Consider the following 22,733-nt stretch of genomic DNA (forward strand, 5'->3'; position numbering starts at 1 on the left):
ACAAATCCACAAGAGCTCTGTCTCTATGCAAACCTTTTTCCCTGTCCCAGATTTGGCCTCTTTCTCGCTAAATAAATCCAAGGACAACTTTCTCTCTCTGTCTTTCTTTCTCCAAAGATTGCTGCAGGGGTGCCCTTGGGGCTTGCAGGGTGTTACAGGGTTTAGGAATAGAGAGGGAAAGTTGCCTTAGAGGATGAGGTCAGCCTACTGTCACAACTGCCCCGGATGGAATCTTTTATAACTTGAAGAATTGAATTTAAAGGCTTCATTTTGCTAAATCTCCCAAAACAAATGGTTCAGCATTTGAATAATTTTTAAATCTGTACTTCTTCTCTCATTTGTAAAATCAGAGATTTCTAAATGGCTCCAAGCAAGTCTCTGAGCTGAACAATTGCTATCCTCCTGCTGCCTAGCTATATTTCTTCCCAGGGCTTCTGTGGGTTACTTTACTTAAGAAATAGCTGCCTGTATAGGATACAGAATTTGGGCCTTAAAGAAGAACTTGGTGTCAGCCAAACCATGAGGCTGGAAACAGAAATTAAGTTTTGAATTTGTTACAGTTCCCAGCACAAGCTATATTGATATGATTATAATTTAAACCTATTTAAAAGTAACTTCTGTATGCAATAGCATACAAGCTCAATTGATATCTCTTGCACATCTGTATCTGAACACAGATGTACTTTGGGGAAAGAAGGATGAGAAAACATTACTTGTTTTCACTTGTTTTCAGTTTTTCAGTGTCTTAGATACTCTTTGTGCTGGATTGGCCCCATAGCATGAGATGCCACGCCTTGGTTGGGGCCCTGCATCATGGTGGTTTTCCACCTGAGGAAGGTCTGCACCTACTCAGCTGGAGGGTTCTGGTGTCATTAGAGAGGTCACCATGAGAGGGTGAAGCATTCCTTTCATATGGAATGCTGTAGGGTATTTCCTCTTGCTGATTCCAGCCAGGCCCATGGCCAGGTGGTGTCACTTGGATGAAGTCAGGAGATTGGAGCCAGCCTTCTGCTCCGGTGACAGCAAAACTTGATCCAGTTGCGAAAGAAGTGACCTTTCTTGAACAGTTTCAGAACCTATGACTTTCTCCTTTATCAGTACTTTATGAATAGAATAGCACTCTTCAGACAGGCAGCCAGCATTATTCCAGCTCAGACATCTGTGGCAACACTGGGTGTGGAAGAGTTGTTTTTTCTGACTGGCATCTGAGTGGTGCCTGAGTTAATCCTACAGTCTTCTTTCAAAGCTAGCAGTGAGAAATTGGCAATTCTAGCTCATAATTCCTCTCTTCGCAGTGGAGATGTCTGTATCCAGTGGATAGTGTTCATGTGCATGTTTCTCTTTGTTGACTGTGGAGGAGGTCTGGCATGACTGACTGAGGTGGAGATGCTGAGGAAGTGTAAAGCCAAGATGATTATGTCTGCGTCATACAACCAGAAACCTCTCAGATGGGTGTGGTGGGCAGATTTCTGTCTGGAAGGGGCATATCCCCATCAGATAATTTTGTGTTTAGCTCCACTGAAAGATGTGGCTGCTTAGCTCAAGAGCACTGTTGTGCTGATATTACTTCCACAATGTGAGCTGGTTATCTCTGCCCAGCTCTGCAGTGTGCTGTGTAAACAGCCACATTCCCTCAGAGTCAGCTTTGGGTATTTTGTGTGGCACAGCGTTAGCCCAGGCATAACTTTTTGAGGCCCCAGTAGATTTTGCATACCTGTAGGCATGTTATTAAGCTGAAGGTTTTGCTCTCCAGAGGGCAGGACTTTTGTTGAAGAAGCACATAAGGGCACTGGTATTTGTTCTTATCCCCAAGTGGAAAACGCCTCCTTGCAGACTGGCAGGAGACAGCTCTTCTCCACTAATGACTTTGATGTCATGAGATGCAGGCCTTATTTATCAACACACCTCTGCGAAACTGTGGATTCCTCCTGCCCTTTCATTCCCCCACAGTCAGTTCAATTTTTCCTTTAAGTAAATGAGCTTGCAAAATAACTGGGGTTTATGGAAGAGGGTTCATGGAGCTGTGATAAAGCACTTCAGGCTGTAACTTACACTTGTTTCTGAGGCTTCACTTTTATTGCTTGAAAAAATTCTCATATGATCTCATTTTAGAATTGGGTACTTCAAAGGTTGTTCAATCCATGTTCCTTCGAGGCTGCCTATGCAGCCCTATAATTTTTTCCCATGTTCTGTTCTTTTTTTTTTTTTTTTTTTTTTTTCCCTCCTTTCATCCTTATTAACTGGAAAAGACCAAAGGGATTTTCACACACCAAAATGAGTAGTCTTGCAATATTGTAGCCATGCTGCTTTAAAAGTTACTGTAAAATCAGTCCATGGTGGATATGTGTTTGCACGTTCGTGCTCTATTACTGAGTGCCTGAACTAGTCTTGCTAACCAGACTCTGTTATGGTAGATCTGCAGGCAGAACTGTTCTGGTAAAGCCTTCAAAAGGGATTTGATTTAAATTAGAAATAATTGTTTTACCAAAAGTGTTTTATCACACAATTACAGCCTTCCATCAAAAAGCACAAGCTATACAGGCTTTGTGAGAAGGATGAAGGCATATTTTTCCCGGCATATATGTAGTCTTGGTTTTTTTTGCTTTCTCCTCCCTGCTTCCCAAATAGGGAGTCGTATTCAGTAGTGAAATGAACTTGACCTCTCTTGAAATGAGGTTGGACTGTTTGAGGCCCATGTTCTCTGGTTGGAAGTTTTGATGACCTCACTAATGTTGTTCTCTCAACTCCTGCAAAATGGATTTCATTGTCAGTCACATCACGTGTGTGAACTGAAGAGCTGACCTGGAACTATAAAATACCTTAAAAACAGCACTGAGCATGAAACCCCCAAAATTCCAGAACTTTCCTCTGAACTCTGTGACACAAATACCTTCTCCCAAACATTTTTTCACTGTGGTTTCAGTTTCTTTTCACTTTTCTTTTTCAGTAGGAAAATATGAGAATAGGAATGATATTGCCAGAGAAAGATATTAAGAAAAAAAGACAGCAAGTACTTTTTTTAAAAAAATGAACTGCTTTCCTTTAGTTTCTTGTTAGTGTTAACGACCAAAATAACAAACTTTTTTCCTTTGGTCTGACACTTGCTTGCCAAAGTGATTAATTTCAGTCCTTGTACCTAAGATTGAAGTCTATAGAGAAAAATGTAGAGTCCACTTAAAGAGCTAAGCATTAGTGCTGGAAGCAAGACCAGCACTGTGAATAATGCTCACATACAATTGATTGAAATGAAATAAGCTTTCAATGTATTGATCTTCGCTCTTTTATATTTGTTAGAGCTCAGGTAACACTCAGTGGAATTTTTCCAGGTTAACTTCAAGAAGAAGATGCAGCCTGTATCTCCACATATGTTTTTTGTTATTTTTGAAGTGATAACAAAAGAGACCCTTGTATTTTAGATTGGTTAGTTAGCCCAGATGTTCTTACATGAGCAGAGATATTTTGCTGCTTCTTTTTTTACTATTGTCTACATAAAGGAGATAACTTTTAGGTCAGCCAAGGAAACACGAGATGTATTAGTGTAGTATTAAAGTGCCTTGGAGTTGGACCTTCTAGCAACAAAAAGTTCATAAACCACTGTGTACTACAGGCAAATGCATGCTATGATGTCATACAAAACCATATAAAATAAACTGTTATATATGTAAATGCAAAATGAAGGATCCAAGATCAGAGGCTTCTTCATTTCAGACCAAGGCAGTGCTTGAGAAAGGAGAACATGAAGGAGAAGGAGGCAAGTGTAGCTTACAAGTCTGCTAGAGGAGATGGATGGTAGTGCTAGGAAGGAGATTCATGAAAATTCTGTTTGTTCTTAATGCTCCCCAAATATTTTTTTATTCTCCAGAATTATGCAAAGAATTGTATTATTTGGATGATCCAAACAAAATGTGTGTTAAATATTTTTTTTGCCTGTTTTGACACATGAGAAGATAATAACACCTATTTATAATTACCACTTACTGTCTTGAAAGAAATTCTAGCAGCATTAATATTCAAAAAGCTATTTGTGGCATTGATAAATGCAAAAGCATTAGTCAGTATCTGTAGCTGTCCATAAAAACAGCTCTTTCTGTGAAGAAAACTTAGCCTTACCTATAAAAATATTGGATACGATGTCACACAAGATTATGACAACTAGAGTATATAGACTTAATGGCCTTCATATCATTAGCAAACACTTGGAAAGGAGTATCCTGCAGTAATATGGCTTTCTGAGAAAATTCCTGACTCCTCAGGTGACTGATTGGAGGCAGGTGATACACTGGGAGGATGTGTCAAGTGCTTAGGATCAAAGTGTCTTTCAAAAAGCCTTTCCCAATACTGAAGCCTGCATTCATAATCCCTTCATTGGAGGCAACCACTGATATTACTGCCCTGTGAAATCTGCCTTTGCTGGGACACTGCCACCTCAATTATGCCTTTATTTTCTGATTATGCTGCCTCTATAGCATAGGTACTGTGAAGTGTACAGAGATCTGGGCACTCGGTAGAAGACATCTGTAGCATGTTTGCCTTATAGGCATGTAGATGGCAGTAGGTTTAGTGAATCTGTGTAATCTGTGTGCTCTTTGGTTTTTGTTTTTTTTGGGTGGGTTTTTTTTTTTTGTTTGTTTTTTGTTTTTTTTGGTTTTTTTTTTGAGTCTTTTTTGTGTACTGGATTATCGTATCTATGTTACTAGGGTATGTGAATGCTTACATTCGGATTACTTTCAAAATAAGGCTATGTTTTTCACTGTCCTGGTACAAATCTCAGTGATTTTCTGTTCTTGCAAGGAAGGGAAAAGGAATTATGTATTCATATACTTGCTAGGCCTTCAAAACAGCTTATATATTAAATTCTCTTTTTTAGAAATTGAGGCAATTGTATGTTGAAATAGCTTTTTAAGTTTTTTAAAATTCTATTTTAAGTTCTCATACAAAGTATTCGTTAGTCATGATTCTCTGCACCCAAGTTCAAAATGAGATAAATTATATTAATTAAAAATGCAGAAAGCCAGATCAGTCTATGCAGTCCATTCCCAAAATAATGATCTTGTAGTTAATCAGTACATTGTAACTATAAATATATATGTATTTATTTCCTGACTTTGCCACCAACTTTGCATGACTTGTGATAGGTCATGTAAGCTAGAATCTTCTAGAATGAAACTACAGATAAAATATATTTAAAACTTCTTCCAGTTAATTGTTATTGCAAGCATCTTTCAGCTCTGTTAAAAAGAATTAAAATCAGTCTTTAAAAATGTGTTCTTTAGCCTCTTGTCTATAATTTTGGCATAGTATTACATCTTTGTGTTAGAGAGACTACTGAGAGAAGAATGAACAAAATAATGGGTATGTGTCTGACTTTTCCTTATTTGCTTACTTTCAAAGATAAATATTCCCTAAAGGGATGTAATTGGAAGAGGGTGTGTGCAGCAGGAGTTGAAAATGAAGCCTTTTAAAGTATTTCTGATTGGACACATAAAAACTGGAGGCGCTCAGTATCACTGCTTGCTCTGGAAAACCTTAGCCAAGATTTTTTCATTTTTCCCAGAAGAGCTATGGCCAGGATGGCTGAGGCTTGAAAGCTGTGTATTTACATAAGCACAAGTTACAAATCTGTGGTTTTTGGAGCTGTTTGAATTTCACCGCTTTACACTTGCAGTAAGTTATAAGTTGCTGTGAGTAGTTCACAGGTTGTGAATGTACACCCTACAGAGAATTACCCCTCACGTTGCCTCCTTCTTGTTAGGAAAAGTAGTAATTTTTTCATATGTGCCAGTTTTTAAGGTTCTTGTTTGTAGTTATGGATTGGTCACTGCCAGACATTTGTGGCTAGTCACTGATTAGGAATTGCTTCATTTTGATGTGCTGCTTCCTTCACCAAGGCAATAATCCATCGACCAGAAAGGCTAATTTTTTAAAAGTGATACAGCAGTCTTCTAAGAAGGGTTCTGGAGACTTACATTGCTGAGGAGACTTATATTGCTGACTTATATTGCATCCCTAAAGGAGGAAAGGAAAGGTCCCTTAGCACACTCTCACCTACCCCACAGACTTGCACGTCTGTGCACACAGACAAGCACAGTCACTCCTGGAGTGCAGAACTCCTCTCTGCTCCTGGGAGTGTATCCCATAGTTTGCATGGACATTTGCCAATGAGGGGTGCTGTTTCAGCTGATTCTGGAAGGCAGACTCATCCCTGTGCCCAGCCACTGGTAGCAGTTCGCTTTGCAGTTGCTGTATTAGTTGAGGACAGGGTAGCAGCCCATGTCAGATGTCCCCTTCTTGTCAAGTGTCAGTGGAGCAATAACTGCATTTATGTCCCTTCTGAATCCCAAATCTCTCATTCCTTGAGGTAGGGCTAGAGGTCTGACTGGGCAGAAGAACACAGGCTGTGTATAACCTGTCTGGGTTCGTTACAGAGCCGTGGAGTGCTCCCAGGGGACCAGCAGCTGAGCAGCATCCCCACAAGTGCCTTGGGCTGTGCTGCTGCTCTCCAGTGGAGACCACCAGCAGGCACCACGGGGGTCTCCCTGGGGGTGAGAGCCTCAGGGGGCTCATCAGGGTGTCAGGATAGGATCCATCCTACCTCCCCAACCAGGGAACAAAGCAGCCAGAGCAGCACCAGCCATGGGTGTTGGCATGTCTCTGCCTATCCTGGAGCGCCTCTGAGATGCTGATGTTTGAACTGCTCTTCTAGGTATGGAGAGGGAGGCAGACTTGTTTGTCTCACATGCAGCAAATGTATTTTTTGTGCTGGGGACTGGAAGAGCACCTCCAACCCTCAGGAGTACTTCTAGAGCATTCTCGCCCAAGGAGAGGAGACGGATCACCACTTTTGTGCTCAAAGAAAGCATATTTTGCAGAAAAGCCTTTGAAGACCTGTGTTGGCTTCCCATCAAAGTTAGCCCCTCTCCTGGGTCCAGACCTTTAATGGTTGAGAAGCTTGATCCAAGGGTTGTGGACACATCCAGGGCAGAGCAGGCAGCCAGAGCCTAGCTGGGGGGTCTGCAGGAGGGCAGGGGGAGCAGCACAAGATGGTCTGGGCTTTTTGTTTTGTTTTGGATGACTTCCAGGCAGTTTGTGGGCCATTCTGTTCCCTTCCCAAGTCAGGTACCTGAATTGCTGGGGCAGATAGTCCTCAGCCTCCTCTTTGGTGCTGGCTGGAAGGAGGTGCAGTTGGGGATTCTGCCACCAGCCTGTGTCATGGTAGGGGAAGAGGGGCTTCTCTGCTGAGCCTGTCGACCCAGGGCATTGCTTGCTGCTCCTGGTGTTTTTGGTGCTGGGCCTTGGTAGTGTCTGCCTTCAGAGCCCTGGGAGCAGCTGTGCCTGCAGCAGGGCACTGTTTGTTGGTGATACCTGCACGGGACAATGTCCTGTTTCTGCTGATGGCACCTCAGGTACTCCAGAAGACTGAGTCTAAAATACCTGCCCTGCCTCCCCCGAAAAGCTTTCATTAACTATTGTGAATTATTCTTCTAGTTCATAGTTTTAACTCATTTAATAAGCTGGAAGACTCCAGTCTCACAAACAATTTCCATAAAGAGGTGGCTGTAAGGTATAAGCGAGCCACAACTTATGGGGACAACCTTTTTAGCAGGGGCTGTTGAAATTGGACAAGGGTTAATGGTTTTAAACTGAAGGAGGATCAACCTAGAGCAGGTGTAAGTAAGAAGTTTTTTTACAATGAGAATTATTAAATACTGGACCAGGTTGCCCAGAGAGGTGGTGAATGCCCCGTCCCTGGAAATATTCAAGGTCAGGTTGGAGAGCTCTGATCTAGTAGAAGATGGCCCTACTTTATTGCAGGGACTAGATGACCTTTAGATGTACTTTTTGACTCAAAATATTATATGATTCTATGAAAATATAAACACTTGTTTTAATGTCTGCAGATTCGAGTTTATTTTTTTTTTTCCTGGGTTATTAGTTCAAATAAATACTTGCTTACTGCTTTATTTGTGTGCTGCCCTTTCAAAGTCTAAATACACTGTGCTGTACTCAATGCAATGGATGATTTGGAAGCAGCTTTTTAACCCAGTCTCAGAACTCAGAGCTTCTTATTTCTATGAAGGTATTTTAACAGCAAGATGATTCCATCTTTGATTTCCTAAAAACATATGGATAAGCCTAAATCCAAATAAAACTTACCAAAAATAGGTTGTTACACTGCTGTTAGTAAAACTAGTTATATGACTGGTGAGAGACGTGTCTGAAGACGAAGTGTGTGTGTTTGAGCAACTTCACACACACAATGTTTAAAGTGCTGCAAATCAGCCTGCCCTTGATTTGTCAGGGCTCAAAAGAACAGTTTTCAGTTTTTAGTGTCTAAAACTCTCTAGTGCTGAGTACTGCCTGAGGGGACCTGTGGGCTGCTAGTGTCCTCAGCGGAGATTTGTTACCCCAGAGGATTTTATCTTATAGCCAGGAACAGTGAACACTGAAGGTTTGATTCAGGATTTTTTTTTTGGTCATTTTATAGAAAGAGGAGTTTCCCAACTAAAAAAAAAAAATCTTTAAAAATGGCTATTAAAAATTGGTGAAAGTTAATAATTAATGGCTTGTGGCTGGTTTATTAATAGCCTCATTTTTCTATGTAATGAAAGTCTTAAACTGTCTTGTATGTTAACTATAAAGCAAAAAAAAAAAGAGTAAAAAGTGAGATTGGTCCTAGTTTAAGATTATTTTAAACATACAGAATTGCAGAGTTTTATTCATAAAATGTGAAAGTTTGTTTGCAGAGCTCTGGTTTAGGCATTATTTTATATAATAAAATATGGAATGAAAATTTGGGCTGGCAGAATTTTCAAAGCTTGTGTTAAAGCCCCTAACTGCTTCTGGTATGAAAGTCAGCTAAGCAGCCTTGTGTTGTTGTTTCCCCCAGGATATCTTTAATGCTTTCTTTTTTTTTTTCTTCCTTCCCTTTGGAAATCCAAGTGTTTATTTGCATGTAAGTTAGGTGAATTCTTTTATCTATTTGTGTATCGTAAACCAAAGTAATTAGCATACTGCAGTTACAGTACACTTAAAAACCAAAACAACCCTACAAAAACCTTCAGTCAATATTATTCCTGGAGGGAAAACTCTTAATTAAATTGTATGCAAACTACAACAATAGGCAGAGTTGTTTGGTGTTTAATAATAACTCTTTGGGTCAGGGAGAAGAGTGAAAAGTAAGTGTAGCAGAGAGCTTTGCATGCCATTAACCCAAGGATAGAAATGAGGTCAGCCTTTGAAGGGACAGACAACACACTTATCTGCCAGCATTGGAAAGTCCCAAAAGATTAGGTTATGTGCCAGATGTTACTGGGAGTTCATCATTGACACCCTCTGCTTCATGGGCTTCACCACAGTTGCAGTTGCCTTTTCTGCCCTTTCAGGCTTCCTGGAGATCTTCTCCAGTGCATAATGCTTGTTTTTTTTCCTTGAAGTAAGGTTTTTTGGTTTTTTTTTTTTTTTTTTTGTTTCCCTGCAATAGGCATGGTGAACCATCTTAACTTGTGAAGCTGATCTGAAGCCTCATTGTTTTTCTTTCATACACCCACGATAATTCTCTTGGCATAGGAACCATGGACATGAAGCACAGTGACTGCCACAGCTCCAGGAGTGGGGCTGTGTTTGTGAAGGGATTTGTAGAAGACAGACTACTCACCTCACTTAATATTGGTAACCTTTTGAAGATGAATTAAAATTGGGGCAGACTTTCTCATGGGCTAAGAATTTTCTCTTGTTTTTTATCCCTTTGCCTGAAAAATAACTGTAAATGCAATTCTAAGCAGACCATTCTTATATTATTAGCAACTTTGTAATGAATCAAAAATCACACTGAAGTGTATTTAAGTGTGTAATCCACTAAAAATTGGTAGTGAGGGAGAGTGGGTGCTATCAGATCCATGTTAGTAATGACTGTATGAACCTGAAATGGCATTCTCTGCATGTATCTTCTCCTTTAAATCTTTCAAGAGTTTGGTAGTAAATATTGATTTCAGCTAATGGTGGTTTTAACTTCTTTGTGCACATGCTTTGCCCCAAGGGACTCTGTCGTGTACAGGGAGAAGCCAAGACTTGCTCATAAAGAACATAGCAGATATGTTTTTCCTTTAAAATGCTGGGTATTAGTGGTGGTCTCTCAAAGCAAGATTCCTGCCACTTGTGTTATTGCAGTTGTTTTGCAGTTCTGCAGAACAATTTGGGAGATGGACAGTGACCTAAATAAGGGTATATTGTCACCATGTACATCCGGCACATTACATTATATACTGTGTTATCACAATGCATCCGGTAAAAGAAACCTCAGTGTTAAAGCTTTTAAAATAGTGCAGACTCCTTTTGTAGCACACCTTTTAAAGCATTTGCCACTTTTCAGTCTTGCTCTAACATAGCCCATCCTTCCCTCCCTTTCCTCCCTCTATTCCCTTTCCTCCCTCTATTCCCTTTCCTCCCTTTATTCCCTTTCCTCCTTTTTCTCCCTTTCCTCTTTCTTCCTTTTCCTCCCTTTCTTCCCATTTCCTCCCTTCCTTTTTCTCCCTTCTGTCACTTCTTCCCCTTCCTTCTTCTGCTTTTCCCCATTTCCCCCTGCTTTTCCTCCTCTTCCCCTCCCCTTTTTTCTTCCATCCTTCCTTTCTTCCTTCCCTCCCTCTCAAGACCCTCATGTCTAACTTAGTCTTCTGACATGAGCACTTCAGTTAAATGTTTGATGATACAGGACAATGACAGTATTTGTTCATGTCGTGAATAAAGTTGACATTCAGATGCTGCTTGACTATCCATGGACATTTGGTGTTCTCCCTAACATTTGTCAAATCCATAGACCCAGATACTGGTTTTACTTCAGCAGCTTGAATTTCCAGCACTGGAAAGCAGGAATATTGCATGTAGGGAAAATGGAGAGGTGCTTCAGGTATTGCTTCTCTCTGTTGGTGTGTGAAATGCTGTTGTTGAATAGAGCCTTTTCCTTACCTTGGTACAGCTTGTGCTGCTGTTTGTTCTGTTAAGCAAACCTTGGTGCTGTCAGTGAGGTTCCAGTCTGGTCTCTCATGTTGTTTCAGACTTGTAACTAGGGACAGCAGGTATTAGGGTTATTCTGCAAATGCCATCAGTGGGGGACAGTTGCAGAACTACAAGCCTGGGCCATTTCCAGGTTAGGCTGGCCCTGTTTGGCCAATCACAGAGTGCAAAATAACCACATTATTCCTCAAAGTGTTTTTCCAGAATTGAAGTAATAGCCATCTTGCCCTATAAAGATCTTATTTCTCCTATAGAATATTTCTGTGCTGAGATAACTTTCATGAACTGTTTTCAAAAGAGCTAGGTTTTTGTGGGTTTTTTTTTTTTGTGTTTTCATTTTAAAGTCACTTTCCACCTCTGTTCTATTCCCATTTTTGTCTTCTGTGGCCTGTTCTTAGTAATTCCATGGCCTATAGCAAGTGAATCTGTGGTGGGTTTCCTATACTGAAATGGGGAGTCCAAGGAATGTAATTATTTAGAGTCATGCATTTCCACTAGACTTGAGAGACTGACCATCCAGTGCAAAGGACAAATTGTGCCCTCTGCCAAGTACTTGCATGGGTGATACACAGTGTTGGGCTCTCACGCTGCTGCTACGTGGGAAGGCACTAGGTCATCTGCTTTCTATTTTGAGTTTCTTTATCAGAGGTATCCTTTTTCCTTTCCTCCTCTTCCTCAGCCCTGGTTTGCAGTCCTTCCACTGTCTTTTTTGCATTTCCACTGGTGTCTTGCCTCCAGTCCCCTTGTGGTTCTTTTTTCCTGTATTTCCCCCACCTCCTTAATTCCAGAGTTTTCCAACATTCATTCTTGTTCTATTTTGAAATATCCTATATTTTCCCCATATTCTCTTAGTTATCCCCAGTTATGCTCTTTCTTGAGAAAAAAGCAGCTCTGCATAAGCAGAAGAAAGTTGGGAAGCAGCTATTTGGCTTTCTTTGATACAGAAACAGTGGGTTTTAGTGGACAAATGCTGAGTTAGGGGACCAAAAACTTTTCTCTCTTGGCTGATTTGAAGGTAAATGCATGTACCTGTAAGAGAGAGAAGGGACAAAACCTTAGTACTGTTGGGGAGCCTTCCCAGCACTGGGTTTTGTTCAGGCAGGCGATAAGTAAACTCTGTGGCCATTTAAAAAGAACTAGGGTGTTCAGAAGCATGAAAAAAGAATCTTTTTGATACTCCGTTTGCAAATGATCCTGGAGTGTGCCAGTGGCCAGTGACTTCACAGATGCCAGCCACAGGGAAAGGACCGAAGGAAGGCTGCTTGCTGTTGAGGCAATTCACACATCAGCTGCTTTTTGAGAGCACTCGGCTCTGCCTGAAGATTTATGGGCCTCTCTTCTTTTAAAATAAATGAGTAAAGGACCAAGCTGAGTGTTTTTCCACACATAAATGTCATAAATGCAAGCCTAAAACCTTCACTGGAGTATCAGCAAGGGCTCAAGCCCCAGCTCAAATGTGCATCATATTAAAGTCCTTGTTGGGGACTCCAGACACAAATTGCTTTCCAACATCCAGAACCATTTGGAAATGCTTTAATCCTGAAACCAGGGGGTTTCTAATGGAAATGCTGACAGACCCTTCGTTGTAGCAGCTGAAGCAGGCAGAGCTGTGATAATAAGCCTGTATGCCTGCATGTGGAAAGCGTGATGCTAGCTCAGAAAACAAGCACTTCCACTGAAAAGCCCACGCTGAGAAAAACCACCGTGCACCGTTCCAGCACAATACTGCTTCAAATTGGCTTTGCTCAAGCAAGTATGTATTGGGAACAACTGTGGGCATTAACCCTGCGTGTATTGCACTTCCAAAAGCAACAAGCCTTAATAGCATTTCTAATAACGCTCTAATTATCTATAAATAGCACGGTATTGAATAGCCATGACTAGCAGTTTAAAATGCTGCATACACTGATGGGGCTCTTTGCTATTCACAAGTGCAGTGTAACCATGTCTCCTCTCACTTTTTAAACATTGTGCCCGTGACCCTAAAAAACAGGTTTCATTTATTGCTCATGTCTCTGCGTAGCGCTGCTAACGCTAGAGACCGTGTGCTTTGTACCTGTGTTTGGAAATCTCAGTGACCTTGGTCACACCAGGCTGAAGAAACCTGTCTTGCAAGCATGAACCCAGGTGATTAATTTCAACAAACAGGTTGCTTATAAGAGTGTAATTACTCACTTGTGCAAATGGCAGGATGGGTGCACTGACCTGCATTAGACACGTTGTAGTATACACCTCCCCATCGGTTCTTTTTCCTCTGTTAATCAGAGGCCTGAAAACCCTGCAACATTTAGACAGCTTGAGGTTGAAGGCTGAAATGTCACTTTTAAAAGAGGGTTAAAAAGGTCACACAGCTGCAAATAATAATAGCCCAATGAAAATCAGATTCTTACTGCAGCCTACTTCAAGAATAACATTGAAACAGGAAACAAGCCTGCTTGATGTTTTTACCAGTATGGCAGTAACATTACTGCTGAGTTTAAAAAGGGGGAGAGAGAGACAGAAAGGAGAATGCTTTCTTGATCTTAGATGTAAGAACAGTTTTTTTCTAGTTCAGAAAAGATGATCCTGGGGCTCTGCAAAATCTCCGTGAGGAGCCTGAGGACATGGGGTACTTCCCTCTGGATGCTGCTGAGAGGAGATGTAGTTTGTTGCTGTGTTCTGAGAGTGGTTTCGTTTCTTCTGTCCGCTTTTTTTTTCTTTGTTATGTTCTTGCATTCCTCACTGTGGGCTTCAGTTTTATTAATTATAATAAAAATCTTTTAGAAGACTCTTATGCAAAAATCAAGGAGTAGAAAAAATCTTGGCTTGCTACAGAACTTACTTGATTCTCTACTACGTGACATAGGTTGGGGAAGCCTTTCTCTTGTATTTTTATTTATTTCTTTTTGTAACTAGAATACCTTAGCTTCTCCTGAGCAAAGTGATATTTCAGGAGAATGGCAGGCTACAACAGCATAGCAGATTTCCTCACTTACACATTCTGCCAATAAGGCTCTTTACGTGGTCACAATAGGGCAATAAATGCTGACAGATGTTGTTAACATGTCTATTAAAATTCAGCCCCCTTTTCTGCTGGATTATGCACTCATGGCTATTGTTAATAATATCAGAACTAATGCTGACATATCAATAACAGTGTTCACTTTTATTTATAGTCCTTGATTATTTCTTCAAAAAAGTCACAAAGTTGCAATAAATTAAGCTATTGATAACAGAAGCAAAAAATTCAGACTGGAGCAATTTTTTAACTTTACAGTCGTCATAGATTTGTCTGATATTCTTCACACGCATTAATTGCAGAGGTTATTAGTAGTACTTCAAGAGTTGCACGAGGGTAACTTGAATTTTTAAGATCCCAAAGGCTAATAAGCACCTTAATTTAGATGGAAAGGCTGCTGTGATATATTTTTATTAGGTGAAGTAGAAATGTTGCCATTGCTTGTGTTGTTTCCTTCCTTCACCTGCACACAGTGTGGAAGAAGAAGACGTGGATTGTGTGGCCCAGCAGCACACGTGAGACACGTGAAGAGAGGTGTGTGCCAGAGGCTGTGTGCAGCTGTCTGAGCTGCAGGATGGGAGATGCCTGCCTGCATCCTGAGAAGGATGCCATGCAAGCTGTGCTGTGCACAACCAGAGCAGCTCTGCTGCTCAGAGCCCCCATCCTGCTGCAAACCTGGGGCGAGGCCCGGTGGTGCCGGTGCATCCGCAGCTTTTGCAGAGTTCAGTGGGATTGAGACATGCAGGAGGCTGAACTCACAGCCCAGACTTTCAGCTGCTTGTTTCTGGTCAACATTCAAGCACCACGCTGGAATTACTGCCATATGATAACCAAGCAGCAGACACTTGCACAAAGTGCAGGCAGCAGGCAGCTTCTTGCACTCATTTACTGTTGTAAGAGCGTCAGTGGTACCACAGTCTCAACTGCAGTGATTGCACCACATGCAAACACCAGTTCTGCAATTTGTCTTGAGGGCACTGTAGCATCTGGTAACACGTTATACAGGTCAAGTTCTGCTAGACAGCACCTTGCAGTGCAGGTGGTACAGCCATTCTGGATTATTGCTTCTTTTATGTTTACTGTCTGCAAAGAATGATTCTCATGGAAATAAGCAATTGCTTGTACGTTTGGGGAAAACAATTTGATGTTGAATCTGACGCCTTTTCCAGATACTGAGAGTAAGCAACAAGTCCATGTTTTCTTATAGTGGATTTCCGAGAGCTGATCCCTGCACTCAGGATTCTAGTCCTCATCTAGTAGGTTATTTTGATGCTTAGTCCATGCTTATCTACTGGATAACCTTGAGAATATTGTTAAAAGAGAAATTGTTAAAAGAGCATGCACTGATGGATTCAGGGACTAAAGGTCAACCTCAGGGTGGGGAGGGAAGTCTTAGACTTGCAATACTCAATAAGAAATCAAACTCCAAATAATTCCTGGTAATGTTTTGAAACTCACTTGGACACTTGGGACCAGAATTGTAACTATCTTGTTTTCTTTAACTGAGTCTCATCTGTTGTTTTGCTATTGAAAATGCTGTTGTCACTGTCCCCTGAGGAGGGGAAAAAGGGGTAACAGAAATCTTTGGCAGTGCTTCAGTTGCAGGAGCTATTGAGATATTAAATAAAGCCTTTCATTATCCATGCATAGCTTCCTTTTTTTTTTCTTTTCTTTCTGTGTAAAGGAAAAAGTTGTCTTTAGGAAAGACAACATGCCTGGGGTCACATCCCATAAATAGAGGTGGATTTAAAAATCTAACTTAGCTGGAGGTTTTGGTTTTGTTTTTTTGCGGGGGTTTGTTTTTCTAGTCAGTTATCTCTCTGCTGCTTGTTTCTTTCAGACAGGATAGTGTAATTCAGAGTATTTTTATGGCTTCATCTCTGAAGAGCTTGTCTATGCACAGTCTGGAACTGAAATAACTGAAATTAGAAGTAATTTAACACCTTTAGTTATTTTAGTATGCGAATATACTCTTTCATTTCTGATTATGAGTATCCTATTTCAGTTTAACATAGCTGTAAGTTAAATCAAAACAGGATATGAATAATCTTAAAGGAGTAAATTAGGTACAATTTTAGTTATTTTGGTTCTAGCCTTGTGTGGATACATAAGTTATGCCTGAGTTAGGGTCTTTCTTGACAATTTATTGTATTGTAAATCATTTGTCTCAGGCCAGATGTTGGTAGAGATGCTCATGATCACTTGGTGCTTATTATCAACTTTTAGGAGTAGTGTCCTTGTGGAGGTTGAAGGGCAAATGAAAGTAGAAATGCTTCGCTTCTGGATTCTGCTTCTAGGAGTCAGTGGAGTCAGACAGAGTAGAGTTTTTTATGTCACAGTTAGGAAAATATACTGTCAGGCTAATGTTGTCCACCAGAATGAAGTTTAACTAAAAAGAAAATGTTATCATCCAGTGAAAATAATTGCTGCAAGTACGGGTCTGGCTGATGTACAGGTTAATGGTGAATTACACTATCAACTGTAAGCATGCTAAAGATACTCACGATGATACGAAAAATAGACTGTACCTTGAAAAAAATTCAGTAGATTTGAGCAATTTTACCGCCTGTCCCTCTGCAGATTTTTGTAGTTATAAAATCAAATTCTGCTTCTCCACCAAGATATTTCTCTTTGGGTCATGAAAAAATTACCTAAACATCATCCAGATATTTTTCTAAAAGAGGCTGTGGTGAGGTTGTTTTAGGGGATTTTAGGGAATTGCTAAACATAAGTCATCTGCTTTAAGATGGGTCAGCCACTACGTTCTAGCTGGTAAAAACAGTTGTTCCAACAGGCTGAAAACATTTCTGAAATAAATTACATACTTATTTTACTCCCTAGAATTTTACTAATTTTTTTTTTTTTTTCTCAGAGACACTGCCCTAGTATTGACACAAATTCAGGTGCATAACTGCATTCTGAGGGTGAATGTTTCATCCTTTGCCCTTATTTAAGACTTGGAAGCATTCCCCCAGGGTTTAGTTCAAGGTTACAGGACTGGAACTGCTATGTGGAAGTGCAGCTCTAGACAAACTTCCCTGCTGAAGCTCCTGAGGCTCTAGTTGACCTTTTAAAGGTTGGGGATGCACAGTTACCTTGTGTGCATGGAGAGCATGTATGTAATGTATTTAAGTTATTAATATCAGACAGTATGGGTGCAGAACTTCAAAAAGGGGGCTCTTTCTCAGAAGTAACCTAGACGTCTGGTTTTAATGTTGTTCAGCAGGAACTGAAGGAGGAAAGGTAAAAACCTTTAATTCAAGATATTTCTGAGAAGACACGGTCTTATCTAATAACAACACTGAACATATGCTATTTTCTGAGGCAGATTTATGCTGTGAAAGATGAACTATATTTCTTTCTTAAAAGTAAATTGGTGCTCAGGAAGGAGCAATAAGAACTTAGACTCCAGAGAACCTGCTGAATATTAGCAAAATTAGTACTCTGAGTATGAAAACTTTGTTCTGATCTGTTTGTGGAGTTTGAAATAAAAGCACAAACTGCCATTTCTGTATGTTGCATGCATGTGTCAAGTTTAGAACTTATATATTCATAGGTTCCCTTTCTTTCCCCCTTCCCCTTTTAACATGTAGATTTATGAGGAATCAAAGATGAACTTGGAGCAGGAGAGGCCTTTTGTCTGCAGTGCCCCAGGCTGCTCACAGGTGAGTGGAGTCAGCGGTGATATTAATTGAGTCCTCAGCACTAGCTCTGGCTTGTATAATGCCTCCTGATATATTAACACATGTCTAATAATAATATGTGTGTCAGGGTTTTTTTTGTGTTGGTTTTTTTTTTTTTTTTTAAGACCTGCTTCCCCTCAATTCTCTCCTTTCCCACAAGACACCATTACAAAATATTTCAAGCAAATACAATAGCCAGTCAAAAGTGAGTTGGTACAAGTGCTCCTCAGGCTGGTTTTGTGCCTTTTCTCATCCCAAAGCTTATGCTTCAAGACATGTGTTGCAGATTCCTTTAGGGACTAACAAGAGATGACACACTAGGCAGGATTATCTGTCTTCTGATGAGATGTATAATGGAATATATTATGTTGCTATTGGAGGCAATAACCTTCCTGGTTTGGTTTTGGCTTTTTTTTTTTTTTTTTTTTTTTTGGGTTTTTTTTTTTTTTTTTTTTTTTTTTTGTTTGTTTGTTTGTTTTTGTTTTTTCATGATTTCATTGAGCAAAAAATACGTAAGTGCAATTATATCTTATTAGCTGATTTTAATTTATTTATGTATTTATTTATTTTTAATCTTTAAGATATCTTCCTACTAAATATTTTCTATGGAAAATGCAGCTTTAGATAAATTTTGCCCCAGGATGTGCATTTGGGATTCCTGTCCTTTTGACTGGTGCTCTGCCATATGTCTCCAAGGGGAAAACCTGACTTGTAACATTAGATGTTTAATGAGCTTAAAAAAACCCTGAAGTGACAAGGATTTTACCTGCTGAGATTTGAACTGGGGGGTGTGTGTTTTTTCAGTGATTTTGCAGAGGTGAGGGAAGTTGCCTCACAGACAGTGATGAGGGAAGTTCCATGTGTGGCACTTGTGACCCTAATTTGTTTTAGTAACAGGAATTTGTGAATACAATCTGCAGACAAGGGCATCTTTTGGGCTTTTGCCACAGGCTTCCTGTGAGCATCCATGTCACGTGGTACAGCTTACCCATTCCCCAGAGTCTTCCTCTCTTAATTAATGAACCTTTCCCTGTTTCAACCATATGTTGGGAGTTTTCAGCTGGGTAAGATACTTACAACTCTTTAGGTTCTTCTGGAAGAGGGGTGGGTGACTCTTAATGAAGTTTAGGTGTTGATTTTGCCAAGAGCTGAAATAAGGAGAGGCAGAAGCCTTCAGTCCAGTTAACAACTGGCTGAGTGGCTTTGCTGTTTCACTAAGTGGGAGTTTTTCTATGGGACGCAGAGTGCATCTTTTGGATTATCCCTCAGGCTGAGAATATGTCCCTTTAGATTTCCACATGCAGAGTTAAACTTTCACCGTTCTGTCACAGATGTAGAATACAAGTATCTGAGTTTAATTGTGATGTTTATTTACCTTTTTGATGAAACTAAATTCCACTGAAATCAGTGGACTAGAGTGTTTTCATGTCAACTCTTAATTAGTTTCCTCGGTGGAAGAGAAGCTGATCCAGACAAGCACTTTTAGGTGTTCAGAGAGCAACTTTGGTTGCATGCTGTTACAATTTGGAAAGATGAACAATGTAGATGTGACTTCCATCTTAAAAAGCATTTAACTTCCCGTTCCCCAACCTGACCCCTGTTTGTTATAAATGAGGACTTGACAAAAGTGCATAATGCAGAGCTGCTGTCCAGCTAAGCTGGCTGGGGCTTCTCTCTTGGCCCCTGCAGATGTGTGCTGAGGGCTGATGGAGTCAACCTTCTTCACAAGGAAGAAAGTAGAATTAGAAAAAAGACAGAGAAGTCTGGGCTGGAGGAACAGTTTCTCCTCTGTTGCCCCACACCCTGTTTAAGCTGGCTGATTTCATAATGAAGAGAGAACATGGCATCCCTGAAGGAAAATCCATTTTCAAGAGAAATAAATGTGGGTTTCCCCCCCTGCCCCCCTTCATGATTTCATTGAGCAAAGTCTTTCTCAGATATTCCCTTTGTTCTTAACATAAACTCCTAATGCTGCATTTCTTCCAGATGAGTAAGCAGTGAACCAGGATTTCACAGTGAGGAAAAGGTCTTTGGGATTTTTTTCTTTTTAATTTTTCTTTTCCCCCCGAGAATTCAATTCCATTATTTTTGTCTATGCTTTGTCTATGAGTTTAGAGAGAGATTCTCAGAAGGTGTAACATATGGCAATTATTTATACTTTAGCCACAAACAAAGTCACTTAGCCAAGAGTATACTGTGTTGAGAGCATTAGGTCCCTTTAGCTCTGTTGTTGCCATTGTTTTTTGTCTCCCATGTACCTGTTGCTTTAAAGAGCTGCTTTTAATTTTTATTTTTTTCTCAAGCCTTGTGATACAGCTTTTGGCTTTTCATAGTCCTGAAATAACCCAGTTGAAACCATATCAGTAGCAAAGGTCTTTGTATGCACATTCTGGTGAAGGAAACTTCACTGAACCATTCTGCTGTTTGAGCCCAAATGTGCAAGTGCTTGAGCATTTATTCAAGCTTGTCTCTTCTTTGTTTTGTTCAAAAGAAGTTATTTCTTGTAGAAGTCTGTAATCAGATTGTAAAACAAACTTAGCACACTGATTGGTTTCTTACAAAAAATATCTCTCCACCTTCTCTGCTTGACAAAGGAGAATAATTTGATTTAGTATCATAAAGGGTCATAACTAGTTGCTATAAAACTGTGCACCATTTAATTGCCACTTCAAATCAAGTCAAAGTATCAGATACTTCCAAAATTAAAGACGTGTTTTGCCTGAATACTTTTGGATAGAAAAAAGCTGGCTTATTTAGTTATTTTTATAGCTGTTCATCAGATATACATTGCAGAAAGACACAAAAGCAGAAAAATCCAGTAAAGTGATTTAAGATTTGCCTCATTACTTAGCATTTGCCGAGGGCTAAGAGCATAGAGAACAGCAGCTATCGCAGATGCTCAGGCACGTGGTGACTTGTGAGGCTGTGGTAGCTGGAGTGGGTGTCTGAGACCCTTAGAATCTAAAACTTGGACTGTAATTTTTTTCAAGCAGTTGCATGACACCTTACGGTTTGTCATCCCAGAGAGAACGTCAGCAAATGTGTTTCTAAATCAAGTGCAGCTATTTGTTACTCATACTCACTTGTATTTTCAAATATTCTGTTTCCTGTGCCATTTGGACACATTTCTAGCTGGATAAATTTCTTTCTGTCTCTCATTTTTGAAATTCTGTCCAATGCCAAAAGTTTATTAGAGAATTAAATTCTTCTTTTTTCTTTTTTTTTTTTCTCTCTTCCTCTCTCTCTTTCTGTGTTTGCCTGACAGCGTTTTCCAACAGAGGATCATCTGATGATTCACAGGCACAAACATGAAATGACTTTGAAGTTTCCTTCAATAAAAACAGATAATATGTTATCAGGTAAGAAGACATGAATTCAAGAGTCGAGATAACTATTCAGATGATGTTGAAAGCATGACTCCTATTGGAAAGCTACTGGCAAAATGACTCCAAGATTGGTTTTAAAAAGCCCCAGCTCCAATTAAATAACAAGGAGAGGTGGATTAAGCTAGAATGCATATCTTTGAACAGAAAGACAGTTGCTATTCTTCTGCCTTCATACTAGTTTGCCATGAGAGGGAAAGAAATCACTGAACCTCAGGCGTGCTGGCAGCTCTGTCTCTGATTTCCAGTGAAATACAGGCACTTAAGTGTGTGTCACTTGGGAGCCCAGCAGTGAGAGTGTTAATGATGTGCATTTGTGCTGTTGCTGGAAGAATTGCTATTTAAGCTGGACAGACTTCCTTCAGCAACTAGAAGAGGCCACATTGTATGAGCCACCTGTGTGGTGACTCAGGAACTGCTCGCTGTAAATAGCAAAAACCAGAAAGGTGAACAAGTGGGTGATATCCAGTACTCTTTCTCCATCTCTCCCTGCACTTCCCCCTTCATCAACAGGGTTATTAGGTACAATTGCACCCCATAATTTCTTGAGAAGTGTATTTCTTATGTAGTCTTCCTGTGCTCTTGTCTGTGTAACCACATATCAATGGCTTGCTGGCCTTCACCAGTGTTGGGTAAAGCGAAGCTAGCCCTTCATTTTACTTCTTTCCTCTTCTACTCCCTTTCCTATTGTTTATTCTTTGGGCTACAGTAATGCACTATCTAGAATAGTATCTCTAGACTTTTTCAGGTTTCAAAGTAATGGTAGAAAACCCCCTCTGTGATGCAAATGTGTGTGTGGATATTCAGCAGTGTTTGATATTTTTCTTTTGCAATGGGCTTCTTCAAGGTAAATTGTGCCATTTCAGATGCAAATATATATTCATTAAAGGGACTCCAGCAGAATAACTATTTTCTGGTTAAACTGTTTCCTGATTTTTATGAAAATCATAATGAAGCAACAATGGCTTGCAAATATTTAGGTCTTTGTTTGGTTTATTTTTTTTGTTGGGACTTTGGGCACCAATGAAAAGTTAGACGGTCTTTTTCCCAAATAGAATTTATTTTGCTTTTCATTTTAAAATGCCATAGTGGACTAAGTTTAGAAAGAACCACTACACAGCATTTTGAAGACTAGATCTTGTAAAGTGCCTGAGTGCCAGCTATGCCCACAGAACCCTGTGTTTGCAAGCACAAATGAGGAAAAGCTGCTTTTGCATTTGGCTCTGTCCTTTGGCAGTGAAACTGCTCGAAGACATCTGTGCTGTGGGCACATTCACCCTGTGCAAGTGCTGGCTTTTGTTAAAACTTTCTGTTTGGCAAGACTTTTGTTCGAGTGCAGTTTCTAAAGAATCTATTCTGTCATCAGGAATCCCCTGAGCAGAGAAGCTCCATTTGTGTTTGGTAACTTCTATGATTTAGCCGTCCTGCTCCTTCCAATGAGTTGCTTTCCCAAGCAAAAAGAATGTCTGTCTTCCAGCACTACCACTGGTACTGGGCCCCCTAAACCTGCAGTTAGCCAGCTGTACATACTAATGCAGAATTTTCAGGCCAGAAAGACTCCGAGATTGCTTCTAAGGGATGTATTCTTTAAGGTTTGTTTATGATGGTCCTGTGTAGTAGTGAAAGAGTAAAGACACATGTTCCCAAGGACTGTGGCCA

General features: G+C 40.2%; 1 protein-coding gene across 5 annotated transcripts in view; it reads left to right on the forward strand.

Annotated features, from left to right (window-relative positions):
• Positions 1-22,733, forward strand: part of CREB5 (cAMP responsive element binding protein 5) — a 257,284-nt gene that overhangs the window by 23,510 nt on the left and 211,041 nt on the right. For all 5 annotated transcript variants that reach the window (XR_005955006.1, XM_041466238.1, XM_041466235.1 and 2 more), the window contains 2 exons: positions 17,602-17,673; positions 20,957-21,050. Coding sequence is in view for 4 of the 5 variants with exons in the window: in XM_041466235.1 (XP_041322169.1) it covers positions 17,602-17,673; positions 20,957-21,050 (166 nt within the window). In the remaining variant the exon portion in view is untranslated. The remainder of the gene's footprint in view (positions 1-17,601; positions 17,674-20,956; positions 21,051-22,733) is intronic.

This window comes from Pyrgilauda ruficollis, unplaced genomic scaffold, assembly GCF_017590135.1.
Source record: "Pyrgilauda ruficollis isolate IOZ18807 unplaced genomic scaffold, ASM1759013v1 scaffold2, whole genome shotgun sequence".
In the NCBI taxonomy this organism is placed as follows: Eukaryota; Metazoa; Chordata; class Aves; order Passeriformes; family Passeridae; genus Pyrgilauda; species Pyrgilauda ruficollis.